Source organism: Acomys minous (genome assembly GCF_964271855.1).
Source record: "Acomys minous genome assembly, chromosome: 14".
In the NCBI taxonomy this organism is placed as follows: Eukaryota; Metazoa; Chordata; class Mammalia; order Rodentia; family Muridae; genus Acomys; species Acomys minous.
In genome coordinates this window covers 34,070,174-34,096,610 of record NC_140496.1, presented here as the reverse complement: position 1 = coordinate 34,096,610, position 26,437 = coordinate 34,070,174, and the positions used below count along the sequence as shown (strand labels likewise).

The 26,437-nt window shown below is 42.7% G+C and overlaps 2 protein-coding genes across 2 annotated transcripts in view; both read right to left on the bottom strand.

Moving 5' to 3' along the window:
- LOC311583833 (uncharacterized protein) overlaps positions 1–25,593 on the bottom strand; it is a 122,581-nt gene extending 96,988 nt beyond the window's left edge. The window contains exon 1 of the mRNA XM_084757750.1: positions 25,581–25,593. Coding sequence (XP_084613876.1) covers positions 25,581–25,583 — 3 coding nt within the window. The 5' untranslated portion in view covers positions 25,584–25,593. The remainder of the gene's footprint in view (positions 1–25,580) is intronic.
- Positions 11,603–15,885, bottom strand: LOC311583060 (uncharacterized protein; the record flags this gene model as incomplete). Its single annotated transcript, XM_084756408.1, has 4 exons — positions 11,603–13,363; positions 14,457–14,517; positions 14,727–14,853; positions 15,847–15,885. The coding sequence occupies 4 exons, from the start codon at positions 15,883–15,885 to the stop codon at positions 12,151–12,153; spliced, it is 1,440 nt and encodes a 479-aa protein (XP_084612534.1). The 3' UTR covers positions 11,603–12,150.
- Positions 25,594–26,437: the final 844 nt, after the last annotated feature.

The following is a 26,437-nucleotide window of genomic DNA, read 5'->3' as shown; positions in this document are numbered from 1 at the left end:
CAAAGTTGCTTGATTTGCATTTCCCTGATAACTAGGGACATTGAGCATTTCTTTAGCTGTTTCTTGGCCATTCAATATTCCTTTGTTGGGAACTCTCTGTTTAGTTCTTTATCCCATTTTTAATTGTATTGTTTGACTTGGGAGTTTTTAATTTCTTAAGTTCTTTATATATAATTTGGATATTAGGGGATATTAGCCCTCTGTCAGAAAGAGATCATGTTAGTTTTTTAAAGTGATGCTATTATAGAAATGGCTCCATTCTCTATTTTTAAATGTTTTTAAAAATAATATTGGAATCATCTTCACAAAAAAATCTGTGCACTCTGCATGAAAAGTACAATGTTTTGAAATTTTTATTTTGGTTATTGGGGCTATATATAATTCTTGCCAAAATTGCATCAAACCCAGTGCTTGTAACAGAATTTATTAATGTGTCAGGAGAAAAAAAACAGAGCATGGAAAGTATACGAAGAGTTTGCGCCTTCAAGAAATAGTGGATAAGCCTGCAGTGGTGGCACATGCTTTTAATCTCACCACTTGGGAGGCAGAGGCAGGTGTATCTGTGTTAGTTCAAGGCCAGCATGGTCTAGAGATCTAGTTCCTGGACAGCCATAGTTGTTACACAGAGAAACTCTGTCTAACCCCCCCAAAAAAGTAGGATAAACAAAACCATTTACAGTAACAAGAAAGAGTTATAAATTGTGATATTGGAAAGTAACCACAAGCTATGAGACACATGGAGAAAGGAATACAGAGGTGAACAAATATTTTCTTCTAAATGTGGACAAAGTGTCTTGTGATATCCCTAGAAGACCAGATGACCATCTGATGGGGGTCTGAGAGGACAGCCTATCAGTCTCTTTCTGGTAAGTCACTCTTGCCTGGGTCATGGGATTCCATCACTATTACACCTGGGAAGGGTCATCTCTCAGTCAAAAGGCCTTTCTTTCTCTGTACTTTGGGAAAGAAAGATGAATAGAATCCAAACTGGCCATAATGTGGGGCTCCGGGTATCATTTTCTGAATCCCAGCAAAATATCAATAGACTAACAAAATGGCAAAATATAATACCAAAGAGCAAGCCTTTCTTTCTTTCTTTATTAAAATATTTATTTATTTATTATGAACACAGTGTTCTGCCTGCATGTACTCCTGCAGGCCAGAAGAGGGCACCACATCTCATTATAGATGGTTGTGAGTCAGTATGTTGTTGCTGGGAACTGAACTCAGGACGCTTGGAAAAGCAGACACTGCTCCTTAACCTCTGAGCCATCTGCCCAACTCCACCTTCCTAGTTTTCGTACCTGGTTGTGAGAAGTCATGATATGGGGTCTTGATACTACTGCTCTATATAGCAAATACCAGGCCAGCCAGGGCCACATAGTAAGACCCTACCTCAACAACCAAAAGTTAAATAAAAATAATGGGCGCACTTGAACAAATCAAAATAAATTCAGTTTATCAGTCAGTAGTGTATGCTCAATTTTCTTAACCAATACATTTTATTAACAACTTAGTGACCAAGCATATGTCACTTATAACCCGACTAACCAAAACAATAGGAATTGAGGATTAATGGACACAATAACAAAACTGTAAGGATATCAGTTCCGAGGAACAATTCTCCTGGCACAATCTGGAAGATTTCTTCTGCTGAATCCTAGAGTAATCAGAACCTGGAACCTCAGCAGGAGCCGGAGCCCCAAAGCCTTCCCTCAAGCAGTTCTCTCTAGGAGCATCTTGAACTGCAACGATGAACAGCCAAAATATCCCAAGTCTCCAAAAAGCCCCGCCTCCAGTTCTGGGCTCATTTATATATCTCCTCCCAGAGTCTGGTCACAGGATCTTTTTTTTGTTTGTTTGTTTTTTCGAGACAGGGTCTCTCTGTGTTAGCCTGGGCTGTCCTGGACTCACTTTGTAGACCAGGCTCGCCTCGAACTCACAGCGATCCGCCCGCCTCTGCCTCCCGAGTGCTGGGATTAAAGTCGTGCGCCACCCCGCCCGGCCACACAGGATCTTTTCAACTGGCAACAATCAAGCTCCCGCATGAGGTGGTTGGTCTTCTAGTGGATTAACCTCACCTGTTCTCTCTCAAGACCCTTCCAATCCTGCACTTGGGATCCTAAAACACAGGTTTATCTCTCCTTCACTGTAGTATTTTCAAATGTCAAAACACAGCTCAAATTTCTAGGAAAAGTGGAAGTTCCCTGTGGTGCTTCCATGTCCTGCAACACTACATATCAGAGAATATTTGGTATACTAATGAAATAATGGCTGCTGGTATTAATTAGTTATTGATATGATAAAATTAAGTAAACACTGAAAGTCATAGGAATATATACTGATTATTCCCAGTGCTAGAGATGGAAACTACATTCCTGTCTCTTCAAGACAAACACTTTACCACTATCCTACAGCCTTTGCATTGTTTAACTTCATGTTTTGAAAATTACAAATATATATGTGCATATATACATATGCCGCTGTGGTTATGAGTATCCATCGTTAAAATTAACAACCTTTGATAGACATTTACATTTCAAATATTACCAGCCACACCCTGCGCTCCTGGAGCACAGCAACAAGCCAACACACAAAAGGACCAAGCAGCTGCTCCCATCCTTACCTACGACTTGGCTTTGCTTCTTGGCTACGATCTTCTTCTCATTTTTGAATGTGCTCAGTGTGACCCTTCTCCAGCTGCTTCGGACTTGCTTTCAATGGACAATTTCTTTCTGCCAGTCTTCCTTGGAGAGCTAAAGGAATCTCCTTTTGGCCTCTGCTCAGACTCCAGCCAATGCTGGGCTCCTGCCATGCAGGCCACAGTTGCTTCCAGTCCTGCCTGCTAAATGGAAGGGATGCAGCGTTGGGCTGTCGTTCAAAGGGATGGATGGCAGTTACCTTGCGAAGTCGATCAGCAGTTTCGAAGGGCAGCGGGGGTGTTAATGCTCAGAAGCATCTGCTTCAGCACAGTGGAATTACTGTCTAAGGAGCCTACTCAGCATCCTCTGCTTCCCAGGTTTCCAGGCACCTGGGCTCTTTCTAGGCTGCCATTTGGCTCCTGCTGCCCCCTAGCGGCCACAATGATACATTCCCTAGAAACCATGCTCCTGCCCTCCAACCAATCAGTGCTGTTTGTGCTGGGACTCTGGCAGGGAGAGAATGGCTCTTTCTGGCCTAGACTACCTAGGCCAGGTGTGGCCCTGTGGTGGGAGGAGACAGCACTCATGAGCCTAACCCTGGCCTCTGCTCTTGGGTCGTCCTGGAAAATGTCTGCCTTTTGTGGCCAAGCAGAACAGGTCCCTGTCATCCTGAGGTTGATGAAAGCATTTAACTGGGGGACTGTGTACACTGCCAGAAGATGAGGCCATGACCATCCTGAAGGTGAGCATGGAAACAGGCAGACATATGGCTGGAATAGCAACTGGGAGCTTATATCATGAGACAAAAACAGAGACTGAAAGACACACTCACACACACACACACACACAGAGAGAGAGAGAGACAGACAGAGACAGAGGGACAGACAGAGAAGCAGAGACAGAGGGACAGACAGAGAGGCAGAGACAGAGAGAGATGTTAGTGACTGTTTTAAAAATGTGTGTGTTCACGGGATGGCTGACGAAATGGACACCATTAATGTGAACCTGAGCCAGCTAGGCAGCAGCTGAGGAGAGGCCGGGGTCACAGGGCAGCCACAGTGGCACAGTGCATGCAACCGTGTGGGTGAACCGAGGCTGTGGGCCCTTGAAACCTGCCTGCCATCGCTCTTGGCACTGTAGACCTTAGCAGAAACCAGCCTGCACCATACAGCAGACCTAAACAGCTCCCTGACAAGTGGCAGCAGGACCTGTTCCACAGAGGCTTCTGGGGTGGAGCCGGCATGGAGATGGGTGAGAAGCTGCTGGTGTCAAACGTCGGAGTGCCAGACGCTGATATTCAGGAACTCTTTGCTGAATTTGGAACGTTGAAGAGAGCAGCTGTGCACTAAGATCACTCTGGATGAAGTTTAGGGACAGCAGATGAACGGAAGCCCAACGCCCTGAAGGCTATGAGCAGTATAACGGTGTCCCTCCGGATGGCCATCCTATGACATCCAGCTTGTCACATCATAGCGTGATACACAGAGAAGTCCTGCACAAAAGCATTGACAGAGGTATCATGGCAGTAAACCGTGGATTGGGGGTTTTGGTGGCGGCGGCACCAGGAGAGGAACCCGTGGAGGCAGCCAAGGAAGTCAAAGCAACATCTTTCTGCTGAGGAGCTGGATGTACAGCTGGATGCTTAGAAGGCAAGGATGGACACCAGCTAAACAGCTGAGCAAATCCACACGCGTAACTGGACTCAGGAGCCTTGGCCATGATCTCTAGAGGGAAGGATGGCAACTGCACTTTGTGGGCATTGGTGGGTTTGTTTCTCGGTTTTCCCCCCACTCTTTGAAAATAGAGTCTAAAATCTCACGTAAAGGCTTTCCCCTCCCCTTTTTAAAATTATGAAACAGACCTGTTATGGACTGAGTTATTTTTGAGGTAAGTTTTACTGATTGCAGTTGGGGAGAAGGTGTCACTTTCATTTTTGCCATAATAAAATAGAAATGTGTGCAAAAAATAAAAAATAATAAAAAATAAAATGTCAGTGTTTGTTTGTGCTTTCTTTATTCAACTGGCTAGCATGCAAATAATTGAGTCTGGCCTACTATATTTGTGTAGTAAGCTTGACTGCATAAGAACTGAGCAGTGTTAATCTTCTCCTGACACTCTTTGCTAATCTGGTTTCCTCCCAGTGTGAATCCCCAGACACTTGCACTGTATGGATGTCTCTGCTCCAGCTGCTCATTTCTCATGGAGGCTGCTGGACCTCTGCTGTGGATGAATCCTCTAAGTCCTCTCTCTTCCTTCTCCTTCCCGAGCTGCCAGGAAGTGTGGCTAGCGTTACCGTCTCGTCAGCAAGAACGACTCTGCACACACAAACAGGATCCTTCTGCAGTAAAGCTTTAATGCCTCTTGAGAGGAAGAGCATAAGCTTACAACACGAAAAACGGAGACAGAGAGCGCAAACAGCAGAAACCCCTCCCTTATATAGGAAACTGTCCTCCGCTTAGGATGTGTCAGTCCCTGATTGGCTGTTGCTCATCGGGCGAGATGATGCCACGGGAGAGGCAGAGCACAACGAGTGGAAAATCCCTTCGCACATGCGCAGATTAGTTGTTTGTCAGCATGGGACACAGGGTGTCAGCGCCATCTTGTAATGGCGAATGTGGGCGCAGCTTCCCACAAGGAAGTCCATTCCTATTCCCTGCTCAGCTTAGTGATTGGCTGTTAAGCTGTTTTAATGGTATTAGGAGAGGACAATTGGGGAACAAAGTTTAGACAGCCTGAAGACAGTACATTCTCAGTGCAAAGATTGCAACTACCTTTGGGGGAGGGAAGCAGAGAAATAAACATTTGAATCTTTACACAGTACACATTGACATAATGTCTATGAGAGAAACAGAAGGTGGTGTCCAATTTTAAGTGAGGATATACCATGTGTGTCTCTATGGATCTGGGTTAACTCACTCAGCATGATTATTTCTAGTTCCATCCATTTGCCCACAAATTTCAGGATTTCCTTGTTTTTAATAGCTGAGTAATATTCCATAGGGTAAATGTGCCAAGTTTCTTTATCCATTCTTCCACAGAGTGACATCCAGGTTGGCATTCCAAATAAGGCAGCTATGAACATGATTGAGCTATGGCATCCATCTTAAGGAAAAAAGATACCTAGTTAAAAGAAAACTGATTGTATCATAATGCTAATTTTTAGTTCTTATAAAAGTTGTTGTTTGCTCACTTAGTTTGCTCTCTACCAGATAGACAAAAATGCTGCCTTGAGTACACATGAGGTACTTAATGTTCATTTTTTTTTTTTTGGTTTTGGTTTTTCGAGACAGGGTCTTTCTGTGTAGCCTTGGCTGTCCTGGACGCGCTTTGTAGAGCAAGCTGGCCTCGAACTCACAGTGAACCGCCTGCCTCTGCCTCCCGGATGCTTGGATTAAAGGCGTGTGCCACCACGCCCGGCTCTACTTAATGTTTCTTATATTCTCTTCTAATAACCATTTTAACATTAATATTGTTAAATGTGTTGACAAAACAGGACACATTGGGGGTACATCTCCGACTCCTGGTCTTGTAGTAAGGAGGATGACCCATGAGAATCAAGAGGTCCAATGGAGCCTTGACTAATAACTGACATGCAAACCAGGCTGGATAACAAACAACATCTCAAGGGAATTGTGAAAATATGAAAACTAAAACCAGGACAATTACCCACCACCTTTTCACAGACACCACTACAGGAAAAGTATGATCACAACCTGACTTATACATAAATGAACAATGGACCACTTAGATGATGGGATCCCATTCTATACACTGCGGCAGGAGAATACCTGTCACCATGGGACAGTGCGGTGCAAACAGAAGATGAACAGAAGGCACAGGAAGCATGTAAGGATGTCCTAATAAAGTCTGTAAATGGATTTGCCACGTGATATCTAAAGTCTTTCTCAAAGCATTCATACAAATAGGGTTTTCTCATATATGAGTTCTTTCCTACTGCCTGACATCAAAGTTGTTAAAATACTTCAGAGCTAGGGACATGGCTGAGCAAGTTCATTCCCAGGACCAAGAGAGGTTTTTGATAACTTCCTGTAACTCCTGCTACAAGAAGATTAAAAGGATTAATCCTCTTGGAAACCAGCACACAGGTACACACATGCTCAGTCTCTCTCTCTCTCTCTCTCTCTCTCTCTCTCTCTCTCTCTCTCTCTCTGTCTCTCCTTCTCTGTCTCTCTCCCCCTCTCTCTAACACACACATACACTCACATGCACACTGGCATAATTAAATTAAAACAAGTAGTTAAGCAAATATTTTCACCCATGAATGTTCTTCTCATTCGTTCCTGTAACTCAGGTGTGAGACACCTAAAGGCTTGCTTACCTACAGAGTTTTCCTCTATCATGAATTGGTTCATGTAACAGAGAGCAAGCATGTAGGCTTGAAGCCAGAGAAATCAATCCTTCTCAGTTGGTGGTATCATTTGGGAAGACTTTGGAAATGCTGCCCTGCTGGAGGAAATACATCACTTGGCATACACAACTTTCTCAGTTTCCACTCTCTGCTTCATGCTACAGGTGGAAGGTGTGAACTCTGAGCTTCCTGATTGGACCCCCGATATATCACACTTGTTGTCTTGCTGCTTTCATAATGATCCCATATCCCATGAACCATAAGCTGAATTAAACTTATAAATTAACCTTACAAGGCAACTTATAAGTTACCTTAGACATTATGTTTGGTCACAGCAACAGAAAAGGCACTAACACACAACATAAAGTTTTACACCTGCATGTGTTATTTTAGGTAATTGAAGGGAACTGTGAAAGCTAAGTGAGTTATCTTATTGTTAAATTCACCGGGCGCTGTCCATAGGAGTTTGTAGTCCAAAGATGACAGAGAGGGGCATCATGGTGTCAGAATAGGTTGTTGAGGCATGTCCCATTCTTTTCTCCAAAATTAATATTCTATGTAACTCAATGGAAGTCTGTACGCTGAAGATCTTACCAAATACGTTCTAGTCATAGACTCCTGACAGTAGGAATATTTTCAGGTCCTCAAAAAAAACCTGTGATATGCAAAGGCTTTAACACACTGATTACACACTAAAGGTTTTGTGTTTGTTTCTGCTTTTGGTTTCTCGACACAGGGTTTCTCTGTGTAGCCTTGGCTATGGGAGACTCATTTTGTAGTCCAGAGTGGCCTCAAATTCACAATGATCTACCTGCTTCTGCCTCCCAAGTGCTGGGATTAAAGGTGTGAGCACACTAAAGACTTTACTATTGTGTACAGAAACCATGATGTGCAAAATATTATCACACCGACTACAATTATGGGTTTTCTTTGCAGCACGACCTCTTCTCAATATTGCCAAGACTACTGCTACATGCAAAGACTTTACCACATCGCTTATTTCTATGTACACATCTCCACTACATATTCTTTCTGCATTACTAGTAAGGGTGCTGTGAAAAGGCTTTACCGCATTGATTACATTTGTAAGGTTTCTCTCCAATGTATGTTTCTTTATTTATTTGAAGACGACAGTGGTTTACAAATGTTGGCAACAAGGAGGGGAAAGCCTGTCTCAAGTATTGCTTTTTTAGCCGGGCGTGGTGGCCCATGCCTTTAATCCCAGCACTCGGGAGGCAGAGGCAGGCAGATTGCTGTGAGTTCAAGGCCAGCCTGGTCCACAAAGTGAGTCCAGGACAGCCAAGGCTACACAGAGAAACCCTGTATCCCAAAAACCAAAGAAAAAAGTATTGCTTTTTTGTTGTCAGCCTATGTCTTCCCTTGTGTTACTATTGCTGCAAAGAAACATGACCAAGAGGCAAGTTGTAAGAAAAGTTTATTCAGGGTACACTTACAGATTGTATTCTATCACTGGGGCAAGCAGGCATGGAAGTCAAGCAGGGCTGGAAACTGGAGGCAGGAGCTGATGCAGAGGACATGGAGGAAAGCTGCTTAGTGTCTTGCTCTCCTTGGCTTGCTCAGTCAGCCTTCTTTGAGAAGCCAGGACCACCAGGCCAAAGGGGGCAACACACACAATGGACCTTCCTCCATGGATCACTAACAGAAAAAATGCCTTACAGCTGGATCTCATGGAGGCATTTTCTCAACTGAGGTTCTCCACGCCTGATGACTCTAGCTTGTGACAAGTTGAAACACAAAACCAACGAACACAGCCTCCATTTAATCCTAGGTTGAAACGAAGCTCACGTTCCCAGGTCCTAGGAGAGCTGTGGACTTCACAATAGCTGACCAGATTCCATTAGTCATCTTTGTGCCTCAGTGCGGTACAAAGCGGCTCTGTTGAGGAGAGGTCCTTGGGATTGGGAGGTCTTGAAGCATTGGTGAACAGAGATCGGCAAGTAACAAACAGAGCAACTCAAAATTGAGTGTATTTTGCAGCTAAGTAGTCTCAGTTGTTAAACATACATCTCAAAAGCAGAGGCGCTGTGGTTACTTTTTCCCACAGAGCAGATTCAAGGAAGTCAGTGAGCAATCAGGCACACACAGTTCAGGTGCAGAATGCAAAGTTGTTGTGTTGTCATCTTTTGAACTACAACTTTGAATGAAACAATACAAGGTACAGAACACACAGCAAAGACATCATCACTTCTACGTTCCTGGCTTGGGATCAATATGTATGTGTTCCCTTTGTCCAGGGTCAACGTTCTACGCCTAACAAAACCTGTGCCTAGCACCTGTGTGCCAAGACAGTTTTTTCCTTTTCTTTAGTTCCATCATCTCACATCTGAGCATCATGATTTGGAATTTTTGAAATCCACTCTTTCTTTGTAAGCCATAATATAACGTACTAACTAATGATTAATTTCTACTTACGCCTCTTTCAATAAGAGGAAGTGAAGCAGACCTACTCTGGACCTGGGCAGCACCTGGCTGCAATCCCGAGTCAGGGTCGGGTCGTCTCAAATTAACGCTCCTGATAAAATGACCAGATTTGGGAGTGCAGTAGAGGTAATAAGAAAGAATAGATTCCAGCACAATGAGGGAAAAGAACTTCAGGTTTTCTCCTGACAGAAACATAAGCGCCAGTCCAGGACTCTCTCACCTTTTGAGGGGTCGTGGCCTCAGGCCTGTGTAGTATTTGTAATACAGACTCCACTGGAGGGAGGAGTAATGACTCTTCCTAACCACAGCTTCTCTTTCTCATCTTTTATTCCTCAAGACATAATGCCTCTTGTTAATCACACACACACACACACACACACACACACACACACACACATACACACACACACCCTAAATAAATAAAAATTAAAAAAACCAAATGGGGATGATTGTTTAGACTGTAAACTCTACATTTGTTTTCACTTGACATAGATCACCTGCATAAGGAAAGCCCCTATCCCCAAATCCTGATGGGTGGCAAAATGTAGCTGTAACTTGCCTCAGATGATTATGGTTTTCAAGTTTAAAAGCTCTCTAACATTCTGGCTCTGGGGCAGAGGTCTGTGTGTTGTAGTTCAGCTCCCATGTATGTTCAGTGGCCCTGATCAATCAGTAGTGCCTTGATTACTATACACTCTTGTGTGTTTCATTGACTTGGGGGTGTGAGTTGTGTTGGATCTCAGTAGACACCATAACACAAAGGCCTTACCTCATTCTTTCCATTCACAGTTCTTCTCTCCAGTACAACTTCTTTCATGATGATGAGCACTATAGAAATGTACAGTGGCATCACCATGTAAATACTTTCATTAGGTTGTTCTTCCTTATGAATTCTTTCATGATGAAATGTACAAAAGCTTCATCATATTCATTGCACTCATCATGTTTCTCTCCTGTATGAATTCATTCATGGTTTTTTTTTTCGAGACAGGGTCTCTCTGTGTTAGCTTGGGCTGTCCTGGACTCACTTTGTAGACCACGCTGGCCTCGAACTCACAGCGATCAACCCGCCTCTGCCTCCCGAGTGCTGGGATTAAAGGCATGCGTCACCATGCCCGGCCTACTTCATGTTTTTGAAGATGCCTGCGACATGCAAAGGCTTTACCACATTGGTTACATTCATAAGGTTTCTCTCCAGTGTGTGTTCTTTTATGTATTCAGAGACTACTGTGACATGCAAAGGGTTTACCACATTGATAGGCATTTTCTCCAGTATGTATTCTTTTATGCCTTTGAAAATGACAGCGATATGCACACTTTTGACCACACTGGATATTTTCACTGGATTTCTCTCTGGTATGAGTTATTTTATATATTTGGAGACTTTTTTTTTTTTTACTACACAGAACCTAAATTTGAAAATAAATTAAACATATAAATGTACATTAAAGCTAATGGCAAAGTAATTTGGGAGCTTAAGGCAAGATTTAATCTAAATGAATTTAGAAAAGTGATGAAAAGATGTAATTTTAGATATAGATTATACAAAGTATGAAATGCACCAATAACTTAAAAGAGTTTTGAAAGCCTACACTACTGGGGAAAAGAGGCTTATGCTCTTAATGCCAGCATTAAGACAGACAGAAGCAGTGCAGAGCTAATGATGAACTCACTATTTACAGAAGGATGGCAACAACATTCACACCATGTGATCTTGCTGACTGCCAGACAGAAAGCCCTTGGCTAGAAGCAACAGAGAAAATGTAGCAACATGTTACTTTAAAAAATAAAGGATCCCGGGCGTGGTGGCGCATGCCTTTAATCCCAGCACTCGGGAGGCACAGGCAGGCGGATCGCTGTGAGTTCAAGGCCAGCCTGGTCTACAAAGTGAGTCCAGGACAGTCAAGGCTTCACAGAGAAACCCTGTCTCGAAAAACCAAAAACAAAAAACAAAAATAAAATAAAATAAAGGGTCACTTTAATAAGGTAATTCCACCAGAGGAAATAAGGCCCTGAGTTTAAACATGTGAGCTGTCCAACACCAAATATCAACCAATCCATTCAAAGTACTAAATATACAAGATCAGCATGGTCTTTTTAACACATTATTGTTTATAATAGTTCAAACACAATCCTTACCATGCACAACTTCAAATATAACAAATATTTTTATTGTGAAACACAGGGTATTTGCTTATGAATTACAAGATCTATATACAATGAATGACATACCTACACAATCAAGTATCTTAATATGCTTCTTAAATGCAGTGACCTTATTCAGACTTTTCTGAATTGACCACATCAGTTTTCAAAATATATTTGGAAACTATTATGATGTGGAAAGTCATTACGATATTGGATATGTTCACAAGATTTTCTTCCAGTGTGTGTTGCCTCATGACGATCATTGTGACATAAAAAGGCTTTACCACATTGCTAACATTCATAGGGTTCTCCTCCAGTGTGTGTTCCTTCATGAGTCTGAAATAACTGTACTGTGCAAAGGTTTTACCACATTGCTTACATTCACAAGGTTTCTCTGCAGGGTGTGTTCTTATGTAACTTCCAAGATAATAGTGCTGTGCAAATGCTTTACTACATTGCTTACATTAATAGGGTTTCTCTCCAGTAGGTGTTCTTTCATGAATTTTAAAGATGAATGTGCTGTGCAAAGGCTTTACCACATTGCCTATATTAATATGATTTCTCTCCACTGTGTGTTCTTTTATGTATATGGAGGTTACTATGATATGCAAAGGCTTTACCACATTGCTTACATTCATAGGGTTTCTCTCCACTATGTGTTCTTTCGTGATTTTTAAGATAACTGTGTCGGGCAAAGGCTTTACTACATTGCTTACATTCATAGGGTTTCTCTCCAGTATGTATTCTTTCATGAATTTGAAGATAACTACGCTGTGCAAAGGCTTTATCACATTGCTTACATTCATAGAGTTTCTCTCCAGTGTGTGTTCTTTTATGTATTTGGAGATTACTGTGACATGTAAAGGCTTTACCACATTGCTTACATTCATAGGGTTTCTCTCCACTGTGTGTTCTTTTATGTATTTGGAGGTTAGGATGATATGCAAAGGCTTTACCACATTGCTTACATTCATAGGGTTTTGCTCCACTGTGTGTTCTTTTATGTATTTGGAGATTACTGTAATGTGCAAAGGCTTTACCACATTGCTTACATTCATAGGGTTTCTCTCCAGTATGTGTTCTTTCATGATTTTTAAGATGACTGTTTTGCACAAAGGCTTTACTACATTGCTTACATACATAGGGTTTCTCTCCAGTGTGTGTTCTTTCATGAGTTTGAAGATGACTGCGCTGTGCAAAGGCTTTATCACATTGCTTACATTCATAGAGTTTCTCTCCAGTATGTGTTCTTTCATGATTATTTAGATAACTGTACTGTGCAAAGGCTTTACCACACTGCTTACATTCATAGGGTTTCTCCCCACTGTGTGTTCTTTTATGTGTTTGGAGATTACTCTGCTGTGTAAAGGCTTTACCACATTGCTTACATTCATAGGGTTTCTCTCCAGTATGTGTTCTTTCGTGACTTTGAAGATGACTGTGCTGTGCAAAGGTTTTGCCACATTGCTTACATTCATAGGGTTTCTCTCCACTGTGTGTTTTTTTATGTGTTTGGAGACTACTGTGATATGCAAAGGCTTTACCACATTGCTTACATTCATAGGGTTTCTCTCCAGTGTGTGCTCTTTTATGCTTTTGGAGACTATCTTGACGTGTAAAGGATTTACCACGCTGGGTACATTCATAGAGTTTCTCTCCAGCATCAACTCTTTCAAGTCTTTCATGATTACGGTGATATGCAAAGGCTTTATCACATATAGGATATTCGAACGGTTTCCCTCTTGTTTGATTTCTCTCCTTCCTGCAAAGATAATTGGCACATGTGAAAATTTATCACTTTCAGTACACTTATGAATCATTTTATCTTTTTGAATTAATTTTACAATTTGGTCTAATGATAAAAAAGAATCAGATCTTCTCACTTTGTTTCCATTTATGGTGCTCCCCTTCTTTGGAAGTTGTTTTGAGACTCTGAAGACCTCTGTGATGTTCAGAGCATTTATTACATGGTTTACATTTGTAGCATCCTTTTTCTATAGGTTTTCATGTACTTAAAGAAAACAAGAACTCAGAGCTTTACAACATTGATTCCATTCATAAAATTCCCTTTGATTTACAACATTGATTCCATTCATAAAATTCATTGGATGGTTCTAATGAAGTTGGAAAACCAGTGAACTGAAAACTTGTATCACATTCAGAAAGTCTACTCAAAAGTGGGGCCTACAACATAGCTTCTGTTTGTTCTGGGACACAGAGGTATGGTGCTTCCTTTAATACCGCTTTGCTCACATGTCCTGTATCCATTGTGACATAAGATATAGCTATTAAAAGAAGAATAACAAGTGAAAGGGCTCCATATTGCAGTCACACACTTAGATGCTTGTTCCTCATAAACAGGCAGTGTAAGGATTAAAGTTTCTCCACAACAACCTTCTTGACTCTCACAAACTGTCCCCTCACTAAACTGTTTTACTATGGACTATGTGCTTATTAGAAAGTTTTGAACATATACTTATCACTTATCCCATAGGTGTACTTTCTGTGCACATTGAGATACATGCTACACATATAACATGGTATGACAGTAAGGGAGCCAGGTGTGGTGGCACACACCTTTAATCCCAGCACGTGGGAGGCAGAGGCAGGCAGAGTGCTGTGAATTCCAGGCTAGCTTGGTCTACAAAGTGTGTCTAGGATAGTCAAGGTTACACAATGGAACCCTATCTTGAAACACCAAAAAAGAAAAAAAAAAAAAAGCCCTTCATGGACATAGTTTTGTGAGAATGTATTCATCCCCAATACACATAAAGCAGTGCTTTCTTTTAAAATATGCAAGACATGTTACATTTTCTTGGGATGCATATTCATAGCAGCTTGCACATGAGAATTACCTTTCATATCTTCTTGATCTTTGACACTGTTCTTCAATAGTGTGGTCTTCCCAATTGTATCCTAAAACATAGTACCAGAAAATATATGATATATCTTTGGAAATTAGGTCAAACTTACGATACTCCCTTCAGTGAATCACACAACCATGCCTGACTTACTCACCTCATCCCTCCTCAGTTTCAATTCAAATTACAAAACAGCATCAATAGCAAAGAAACAGGTGCCTTGGATTTTAAAAATTGAAAACAAAAATTTTGTCACAGTCTTACCTATAGTGGTGAGATTCCAATAGGTCTCCAGCATCACATCTTTGTAGAGATTCTTCTGGGAAGGATCCAGCAAAGCCCACTCTTCCCGAGTGAAGTTCACATGCACATCATCCAAGTTCACTGCACCCTAAAATGTCCCAAACATGTGTACGACAGGAAGCATGATAGTGACCACACTGGAAGTGTATAATTCTCTGACATAGAATTCATATAATTCTGGGCTTCTTCCACTTATTTCCTGACACAGAAGTTCTAATGTACTCAGCAGGTCACGTTAGGTGACTTAGGTCACCTAGGAAAGTGAATAAGATTCTCCTCTATCATTTCTGAACTCTTTGAATAGGATATAGCCTTTCAAGAGAAATGAAAATTAACAGATAAGGAAACAGAGAGAGAGAGAAAAGAGAGAGAGAGAGAGAGAGAGAGAGAGAGAGAGAGAGAGAAAGGTGAGAAACATCAACAGTACTGAGCCCTCATCAGAGAAACTGTATGAACTGTTACTAAAGAATAAAAACAAAACAAAGGAAAAGAAAAAAGGACAAGCTGGTTGTACTGGCTCATCCCTTTAATAAGAGTGCTCAGGAGGCAGAGGCAGGGTCATCTCATTGAGTTGGATGACAGACTGGTCTATGCCATGAGTTCAGGGACACACAGAGGTAGTTATTAAGACCTGACTCCTACAAAAATCAAGTAATGAAACAGAAAGACCCCAGAGGACTTTACTGAAGTTCCTACAAAGAATTACACACTCACTCTAGTTCTGTATTCATCTGACAGATTCCTGAAGTGCCCAGCTTAAACTGTAACACTGATAGGATTGTACTAACAGCAAATGCATGTTTCACATGAACAGATTTTTGGGAACCAGGCAAAGAAACTAATTCTCAGTATTCTCATTTTTTTTTTCAGACTCTACCCATAAGGTTGAGGGGCCTAGAGCATCTCCATGCTGCCCCCATTCTGTTGGAAACCCACTACTGTAAATTCCTCCTAGTTTCAAGAATAAATGTTTCTTGGCCCAAACACTTAAGATAAAAATTGCTGCGTTGTGAATACAGCCTTCAAGAGAAAGCTCACTTCCCTTCCCATGTGTTCCCTCCGTACTATACCTTCTGCCTACATCCTGACCAAGCCTGGTACTCAAGGACAACTTCTCCATCTTGTTGGCAGGGCCAATCAGGTTCCCATTCCCAGGTCCAGAAGCCACTCCTATCCTCACTGATGGAAACTTCTTGGCTCAACCCCTGAATCAAAATATGATTGGACAATGTTCTGGTTCCCCTTCCTCCACCTTTTTTTCCCCATCCTTTAAAAATATTGTACAGTCTCTGTTCAAGGATGCAGTTAAGATCCCAATGTGGCCGCATCCCTGTGCTCAGGAAATAAAGGTTTCATTTTCAGTTGTTCTACCTATAGTGAGTTTTCTTTGCTTCCACCTCAAACACAACAAGATAAAATATTAGCAATATAAATGTTGATTTCCTTTTTGTTCCTTTTTGTTTCCCATTTTTTTTTCTGAGACAGGTATTTTCTTTGTAGCCTTCACTGTTCTGTTCTTCCTTCTTTAGACCAGGCTGGCCTCAAACACATAGCAATCCACCTGCCTCTGCATCCTTGAGGGATGGGATTAAAGGTGTGCTCCACCACACCTGGCTGCAAGGGTTGATATTAAATGAGTAACAGGGGCAGGAGAGATGTCTCTGCAGTTCAGAGATCTTGATGATCTTGCAAATAATTAGCTTCAATGGCCAGTACTTACATGGCTGCTCACAACTACCCATTATTCCAAGTTCACAAGTTCTGAGGCCACCTACTGACTACTGTGAAGTCCCGGCACATGGGGTGCACTGTAAACATGTTTTTGTTTTGATCCCAAGCGTGGAATGTGAAACTGTCTTGTGTGAGGGTGTTTGGTGTTTGTCTATTAGAAAAAGAACTGCCTCATGCGGGGAAATGTTCTTTGCCAGTTGAAGAACATCCTGCATGGACTATGGGAGAGTAAATATAGTCCAAATATGAAAGATCAATCCCTTTTCCATCACTTTATATTGTCTGGCTGCTCAGAGTTGCTCCTGCTTTGAGATGCTCTTAGAGAGACACAGTCCTGAGAACCCTTCCAGGTTTCTGCTGTTGCCATTGCACTCACGTTTGCTGAATTTTGGGTTTGCTGATGAAGGGATCAGCTGGAATCCTGATAGCTAAGAGTGGAACCTCCCTCCAAGGAACTGAGTGTAAGAAGGTGACCTCCATAGTCCCTATCAGCCCTTATCTCTCCTAATGTGAGTTGCTGCGTTGAAAGGGTGATAAAAGCATTACTGAGCTTCAAATAAAGTAGGCTCTTTAAAAAATTATTTGTTTATTATGAATACAGTGTTCTGCCTGCATGTACACTTGCAGGACAGAGGAGGGCATTACCTCACATTACAGATGATTTTGAGCCACCATGTGGTTGCTGGAAATTGAACACGGGAAGTTTGGAAGAGCAGGTGGTGCTCTTAACCACTGACCCATCCCTCCAGCTCTAAAGCAGGCTTTAAAAAGATCAAAGCCTGCATTGCATAATCATGCTCATAGGCAAAGACTCATATTCATCAAAAAAATTCAAGACAAACACAACATGTAGGAAGAATGCCACACACCTGCAATCTAACAACTCAGAAGGCTCAGGGTGTATTTATGTCATGAATACATGCCATCCTGAGAAAGAGAATATATAGTCTCTGCCAAATTTCAATATACAACCTGTGGATGACGGTCAGCAAGCAGCATCTGCTTGACAAGTACAAGAACCTACATTCCAGGCACATCAGACACTAACATAACATGAAAAGAAACCAAAAGCCAGCAAAGTTGGCCTACATCTAATCCCAGCACTCTGGAGAAGGTCAGGTGGACCTCTAAGCTGGAGGCCTGCCTGGTCTACGCGTATAGAGAAACTTTGTCTTCAAAAACAACAACAAAACTAACATTCGAACAACTTTCGGCTAGCAAATTAGCTTAGCACTGAACAGCAATTGCATCTACTGTATTTTATGTCATTTAGGAATAGTCTACAATGGTGAGGGCTTGAGAAGGAAACTGATGAGTTTCAACCCCAACACAGTAGACAGGAAGACAGGAAGTGGGGTGAGTCCACAGACACTCAAGTCACATCCCCAATAAGGAATCTAGAGAGGGTCCGACTACAAAAACTTCCATAAGCTCCTCCCATAACCCACAAATCACAAACAAGTGTGCAAAGACATCATCCTTTCTGGGAGTGTTTGTGTTTTTATTCCATCTGACTCTTGTCACCTTGGGCTCATGGTCATCCCATGATGAAAATGCATTTAGTCAACTTCAATGATCCTAGTCGTCTGCAACAGCCTGGACACTGTTCAAATGTCCAAAGTCTCTTCTGACTCTCAAGACAATCTCTTGATGGCCACATCTTGTCAATTCAGAAAACAAGCTACAACTTTCTAATCTTCACTGGCATGGAATAATCCTTCCCATTCCAAAGAGAGGAATGTGTGCTGAGTGAGGGAAGATAGGACCAAGGCAAGAACCATGATAGAAGGCAAAGAACAAATTCTCTATCTCTGTCTCAGATACATGCGGCTTCAGTCTCAAGGGTTTAGATGTCCCTATCCCTGAAACTGGTCACAAATCTCTCAGATTGGTTACTTCCACTCCCTACATGCATCTCTCCATGGCTGACTTTTCATAGCTCAGTTAACTCAATATCTTGTGGTCTCCAAATACAACCCAAGTTTTTTTATCCTTCTGCCTTCAGGCAATGAACTCTCACAGTCTCCTCACTGGGGCTATGACTATGGATATAGGCTGCAGGAATAGTGCTAAACTGAAACCACAGAGGAAGAAGCTTCTTCCTTCCAGGAACAGTATAGCATGGGTGGGTGGTCCTGTCAATCTGGCTTCTATATTGGGATGGCTCATACCTTCCTAGGACCACAGTTAAAGCAGGTTTTGTAGGAAGTTCCTTCCTGGGACTAGAAATAACTTGGCCTACCCTTCCCTTAATTCAAGACTTAAGAGGATCAAGTGTCACCCTTAGGGCATCTTCTTAGGCTTCCAATCCAGAGCAAGGCCCTGCCCTGGAATGGTGACCACCTCCTTGAAAGTTCCTGCCTCGGTCTCAGCATTGGACTGCATCTGATACAACCTACTGCTGTTCTTTCCCCACAAAGCACAGACTCTGTGTTTATTTCTACACCTTTTGTTACTTTTTTACAGTGTGGTCCTTAATGAGCCACTAGTAAAAATCATCCAAAGAGTCAATAGTCCATCTAGGAAATCAGCTCATTATTTAATTATCCTGCCTTACTCAATTTCTCAAGGCAGGAGAAGATTAAGAAACATTTTGGACCAAAATATCACACAAATGAGTACTAGCTGCAGAATTATGGAGTCTGTTTTCTACTGAAATCCTATGACCTGGACTTCCTTTGTCTGCATTACTCTCAAAACTCCTTATCCTCCACGTCCTACAAGAACAGCTGATTAAACTTTGTAAACACATTTCTGAGCCTTTTGCCATTTCAAGTCCTGACGTTTTCCATATTCCTCCAAAAGAGAGCATCATCAGGTCTGTCCAGCAGCAACATCACTATTTGCGTACCAAAAGTCCAGAGTTCAATTCCCAGTTACCACATGGTGGCTCAGAGCCATTTATAATGTGATCTGACGCCCTCTTCTGGCCTGCAGGTGTACATGCAGGTAGAGCACTGCATGCATAATAAATAAATAAATAAATAAATAAATAAATAAATAAATAAAGTAAATATCTAAGGGCAAACATGGTGTCCTAGCTTTCTGTCTTGCCTGGCCACTGTCCCATGCTCAGCCAGCTCCCTTTTCCAGCCCACGCCCACTTGCTTAGGGACATTGCCATTCTCATCGGAAGAGCCTTGCCACATCAATTGTGTTGATGAATCAATACAATTGTTGACTGTCAGAGCAACCAGCCGTTCTGGTAGGGGCACACCCTCAACTGATGACTACAGACACTGAAATGTTCTGAAATGAACCTAATTAGGACACACAGCAATAATATATCAGAAAGTGTTTAAAGCCTTAAAAACTGTCCTAACCATAGCAATCAACATTGATTATTGCAAAAACTAGCAAACACAGATGTGCCACGAAAAGAGCAAATTTTGAGGCTCTAGGATCAAGAAGACAAAACTCTTTGTCTCACAGAAATTCTTCAAACCAACAAAAACTCAGGGAACTCATAACATAATATAGTAAATCTTCAGAAGACAAAGACAGGTGAAGGTGCAAAGGAACATTGATTCCCCAGATGCAATTGTGAGGCTTCCTCCCTCTGTTTGTTAACCTAGGCCAACTATGTTTCCTGAGTCTTACTGCTGAATAAGCTCACCTGAAGACACCACATTAAGAGCAGTCAGACTCCATTTTGTGACAAGCAGCTACACTTCCTTGTTAGCACACAGACCTTTACCCTGGTCCGGGAGAATTCTCTGTATCGGGTCAGATTGACCACAAACTATGTTTATGTTCAGCATACTCTGAGGCCTTGTTAATCCACAGACATTCCCCAGTCCCTGCTCCCCAAGACCAACCCCAGGAACTGCATAGAGGAGAGAAGAGAGGTGGATCTGCAGCAGGGAGAACTGAGCAGGCAGTTTGCTTAAGGGAAACCAAGCGTTCTTTGAACAACTAGCTAAAGGAACTAGTTGTTGAGATGGTGAGGAATGGAGGAAAAGGAAATACTCGGGCATAAGCGGTAGAAGCTGAAGGTCTTGAAGCCGAGGAGAACTTTTCTTCTGCCTCTCTATCTGTCTCCATCTCCGTTTCCTTTGCTGTCTGTCTGACTTCTCTCACCTTCCTTGCTTACTGTCCTGCTAACTATCTCCTTTTTTGCTGTTACCCATCTACCCATCCCTCTTACCATTCCCTATCTATCCCCCTCTCTCGCTGTTCCCCATCTCACTCTAGCTTACTCTCTCATGTCTCTTACTTGCTTGTCCTCTCCTTGGGCCAACCCCAGAATTTTATTGAAATGAAGTTCAATTATTTGTTGTTACTGATTACATCATGATTTTCCCCATCATTTACAGTCACTAGGGCAATCAAAAATCAACAGAGTAAAAGGAAATACAAAACTTCTGTAACCTACAACAAAAAAAACTTTGTTTTTTTTTTTTTTGGTTTTTTTTTTTTTTTTTTTTGGTTTTTTGAGACAGGGTTTCTCTGTGTAGCCTTGGCCATTCTGGACTCACTTTTTGACCAGGCTGGCCTCGGACCCACAGCAAACACCTGCCTCTGCCTCCCCCAAGTGCTGGGATTAAAAGGTGTGCACCACCACGCCCGGCTCAAAAAATCATTTTTAAACCAATGGGCAGCATCACCTGATCTTTATTTTTTAAACGATACATAGGAAAGTCTAATCATACATTTCCCCAGGCTACAGCCAATGTGTTTACAAGGTCATAGCATCATCATACCTTGAGCTAAATATTATTGAAAGAAACACTTGACCTACTTCCAGTCTCAGACCAACAGCTGTGCTATCCAAGCCTAGGCTAACTGCCAAGGGGTCCTCTGTCGTAAAGTATCTGAAAACATGATGATCCAAGACCCTTCTAGGGCTCTCAAAACATTTTCTAAACAATGTTTCTACAGGAAACAGTGTCTAGCCAAGTGCTGTTATGTCAAGCAATTAAGTTTCTTTCAAGCCAGTTTCTGCTTGGGTTCTCACAGTCAGAGCAAAAAACTATCATTGTCTCAAGGTGTTGGCAAGATGCCCTTTCAACATTCTCTATGGAAAAAAGTTTTCCCTGTATGAAGTTGCTAAGGGCCGAAGAATAGAGTGAAAAAAAAAAAACAGATTTAGGAGAAATACCAGATTTCTAAAACAGCTTTACACTTGGACCATACCTGATATTTAGGGACAGTAGTGATCAGCCAGAGATCCATGGAACTTTGTCAGTCAAAGCCTCCACAGTTTTTCTAGATGTCTAGAGATCATGTTGGATTGTTGGAGGCCTCTGGAATTTTGCCAAGAAAAACCTTTATGACCTGTCCTCCTGTCTGTGACACCCAGCTATATATGCAACTGTCCCTGGCCACAACCTGGCCAGGACCAATGAAAGGTCAATTAGAAGTGCTTTTCTCAAGTTAGTAAAAGCATCTGGAGTCAGAGCCTACCACCCTGTTCCCTGACAACCCCCTGACTGAGCTGATTGTGGTAAATAATTGATCCCTGAGAACATGATGGCTCACTATGAAGACATTGTGCATGGGACTAGGTGGGATGCCTCCAGACCTTCACCACTCTCTGGTACCTGAGACCCAGGACCCAGTCCCTTCTCAGCGTTGCCCCTGGAGATGCATCTTCGCCCCCCTATCCATGCTTCCGGTCATCACCACAGACCATCCCCATCTGCCCTTCTCCTCCTACCTCATCTCTTTGCCTGAGCCACTAACTATGGGCGCACTAACCCTGCTCAACCACAAGCCCTGATGGACCACAGACCCAATTCTCACACACTGTACAGAATACCAGGGAAAGCTTCCTCCCCACTTTCCATGTATCCTGTAGAGAATACAGACCATACCCAACTGCCACATCTCTGTGTCCAAGGCCCTATCTGGGCAGGTACATTCCCGATCAACCACATTCCATGCCTGCCCAAAGCCCAGGTAGGCTGTCAACAGATCTACAACCTTATCTCCTCACCCAGACCTTGATCTTCACAATTGCCCCAAGCACTGGACTGGACTACAGAGGCAGCTTCTTTTCTATCCCATCCACACCTCCTGTGGATCCCTAAAGCCATTTCTCCCTAATGGCTTTTTTCCCAGCCTCTAAAAACAGCAAGCATTCTCCATGAACACAGCAGCACAGCAGGACAGTAAAAAGTCCAATACTCAGCCAAGACACTCTCAGAATATCCAGGGAGCAAACACAAACCCAGAAACAGTACTCCCACATCTACAAGACAAACCCAGAAATCAACACCCACAACAATAATCATGTCAATCCCACATACCTAGATACCAGCATAGGAATGTAATCAATAACAGCCAGGAGCTGTGTCTCCAACAAGGACAAGCTATCCTATCACAGCAGGTCCTGAATATCCCAACATAGCTGAAGGCACAAGAAAAAACCTTCAGGCCGGGCGTGGTGGCGCAGGCCTTTAATCCCAGCACTCAGGAGTCAGAGGCAGATACATTATTACAAATAAGAGCGGATCCAACCTAAGTTTCCTGCCGCAAAACAACATGGGACTCTGCCATCTTATGAGAAGACCAAAACTATGACTAATTGCAAGAGAGGAAGGAAAAGAATACCACCTCAGAGGTCCAGAAACTATTTTAACAAATCCATAAAAAGAAAAATTTCTTGTGCCGGGCGTGGTGGTGCACGCCTTTAATCCCAGCACTCGAGAGGCAGAGGCAGGCGGATCGCTGTGCGTTCGAAGCCAGCCTGGTCTAAAAAGCGAGTCCAGGACATCGAAGGCTACACAGAGAGACCCTGTCTCAAAAAACCAAGAAAAAAAAAAAAAGAAGATGACTCTCAAGGTACAAGAAGCATGCAAAATAACAAATGGATTGGTCCAGAATAGAAAGTCCCCTTGGCAAATAATAATAAAAACACTAGACATGAGAAAGAATATGAAAAGCTGCAACAGAAAGTAAAACACAACAACCAAGTAACACATACAGGCTGACGTATTATAATTGCACCTGTCTCTCAATGCAGACTCTAAAATCAGAAGGGCTTGGACACATGTGCTACAGGCTTTAAGAAATTACAGATGACAGCCCAGATTACTATACAAGAAAAGATTCAATGACCATAAATGGACAAAATAAGATATTCTCAGGCCACGTGGTGGTGGCGCACGCCTTTAATCCCAGCACTTGGTAGGCAGAGGCAGGCAGATCGCTGTGAGTTCGAGGCCAGCCTGGTCTACAAACTGAGTCTAGGATAGCCAAGGCTACACAGAGAGTCCCTGTCTTGAACAACCAAAATATATATATATATTCTCTGATAAAGTAAAAATTTAACAATATTTATCTACAAATATAGCTTCACATAGGGTGCTAGAAAGAAAAATCCAACTCAAGGAGATTAACTAAACCCATGAAGACACAGGACATAAATAAAATCACATTAGCAAAACCAAAAGTACAGAAGGTGTACATACATATAATACACTTGGGACATACACATACACACACACACACACCACAACCACCACCAATAACAACAACAAAACACCAGGGATTAATAATCACTGTTCATTGATATCTGTCAATATCTACGACCTCAACTTACCAAGAAAAAGACTCCACCTTCCAGAATGGAGGCTAAAACAGAATCCGTCCTTCTACTGCCTACAACAAATACAGTTCAACAGCAAGGACAGACATCGCCTCAAGGCAAAGGGTGGCAAAAAGAGATTCTGAGCAAATGGATCTAAGAGCCAAGCTGCTATGGCCAGGTTAATATCTAAAAAATACACTTCAAACAAAAAGTCATTGAGATGGGGAAGGACACTGCATATTCAACAAAGAAAAGTCTACCATGATATCTTTTACATTCTTAACATCTATGCCCCAACACCAGAGCACCCAACATTGTAAAAGAAAGCGCAGCTTAAATTACCATAGACCTTCATGCACTAATAGTGGGACACTTCACTATCTCACTCTTAACAAGAAACCGGTCCTTTAGGAAAAAACAAAACAAAACAGAGAACTACCTCAGGTAACCAAAGTTAAAAGCCAAAACAGTCCAATTGATATTTACAAAACATTCTACCGAAACACAAAAGAATATACCCCCTTCTCAGCAATTCAGACAACTTTCTCCAAAATTGATGATACCCAAACAAAGTGCAAGTCTCAACAGATACAAAGAAGTTGTAGTGACCTTGCAAAATATCAGATCACCACGGATTAAAGGGGCACACCATCACCAACAGACACAGGACAAAGCTTAGAAACTCATGGAAACTGAACAACTCTTCACAGAATGAAAAAAGGGTGAGGATAGCAGTGTGCAGGGTGTGGTGGTGCACGCCTGCAATTCCAGCACTCTGGGGGGCAGAGGCAGGAGGATGTCTGTGAGCTCCAGGCCAGTCTGGTCTACAAAGTGAGTCCAGGACAGCCAGGGTTGAAGAGAGGGAGTCTGTCTCGAAAAAAGAAAAGAAAGAAAAAGAAAAAAGAAGAACTACAGTGTTGGTAAAAAGGCAGCAATGGAGCCACCCCTAGAGGCACTGATGACCATGGGAAAACGGAAAATACAAAGCCGCCCAGGAAGCATGTCTTCTGAAACATGCCAGCACTAGCAGGCAGGATTCAGGTCTTTTAAAGCACGTGGACACCTTGTGTGCATGCGTGTGCACTTTCTGCTCATGACGGAGGTAGATCTGTAAGGATTTTACTCCCACCTCTTCCACACACACCTGTACACCTGCACATGGTCAGACACTTTCTGCACATGCGCTAAGTAGACTTCTAGAAGGAATTCCTCCCATTCCCCAAGCAATTTCCTTCTCTAGTTGTCTCCAAAGACTGTCTCTGTATTCCTTTCCCATTTGAAAAAAATTCTAGTATGGATCTGCCGCATGGCGTGATCTCTTTTTCAGCGTACAGCCCGGCTGTACACATGCTAACATAAAGACTATAGAAACCAATGACAATAACTCCTCAATCTATGCAAACTAATAGAACACAATGAGCAGTCCCCATTCAGAGGCCACAGTCGGGTCCAAAGAGTGACTAGGACCACCCCAGGGAGGACCCGCCACACCAGCTCCCGCTGCTCAGCTGCCTGCTCCTCCTGGTTGTGGGCAGTGACCCTGTGCTCACCATGTCTCGGCTTCGGAGCTAGCGGGAGCTCCCCTCACAGCACACAGCAGCTGCCCTCAGCACATTACACCCAAGCATTAAAGCCAGCTCAGCTACAGAGTGGAACGTGCAGCATGGGACCAAAAATAACTCCCCTCCTCTTCCTGCTGACAATTCTGCCTCAAGGCTCTGATTGGCTAGTGAGTCTTGAGTGACATGAGCAGACCGGAAATAGCACAGTGGGCCTGGCCCAGGCTTCCAGCCCAGGGCCAGTTCTTTTCCGGATCTGCAGAGCTTTTCATTTCCATAGCGCTTGTGCCTGGCCTCCTATACTCAACCCCTTTGTCTTCTCACCCTGCCCCAGGGAGGACCAGCCACTCCAGCTCCTGCTGCTCAGCTGCCTGCTCCTCCTTAGGTGTGCAGTGACCACGCCTTCAACGCCTTGGGACTTTGGAACACGGCCCAAGCAGGCACTTGCCCTTCTTCCTCCTGGAAGCAAGGAAGATACCGTGTATGGCCCATTACTCAGCTGGCCATGGACTTATCCGTTGACCCCAAAACTGCCCACAATATTAACACTTAAAGAGAGAGTTTAGGAAACAAGATTTTTATTTTGTGGCTTCATGCAGGGTTCAGGTAAACTGTAGCTACTTTTCCCTGGTGCACATTGGGGAATACTGGGGGGTGGTTGGAAGCAAGAAACAGATTGCGTGTGCGTGTGCGTGTGCGTGTGTGTGTGTGTCCAGCACAAACCAAAACAGAAACACAGCTGTATTAGTGAATGTTCTGTACATGAACAGAACTGTATAATGAAACTACATATATAGAAAGTGAGGGGGAAAAAAGAAAGTGGATATAAGGGCGTCGCAGTGGTGGCA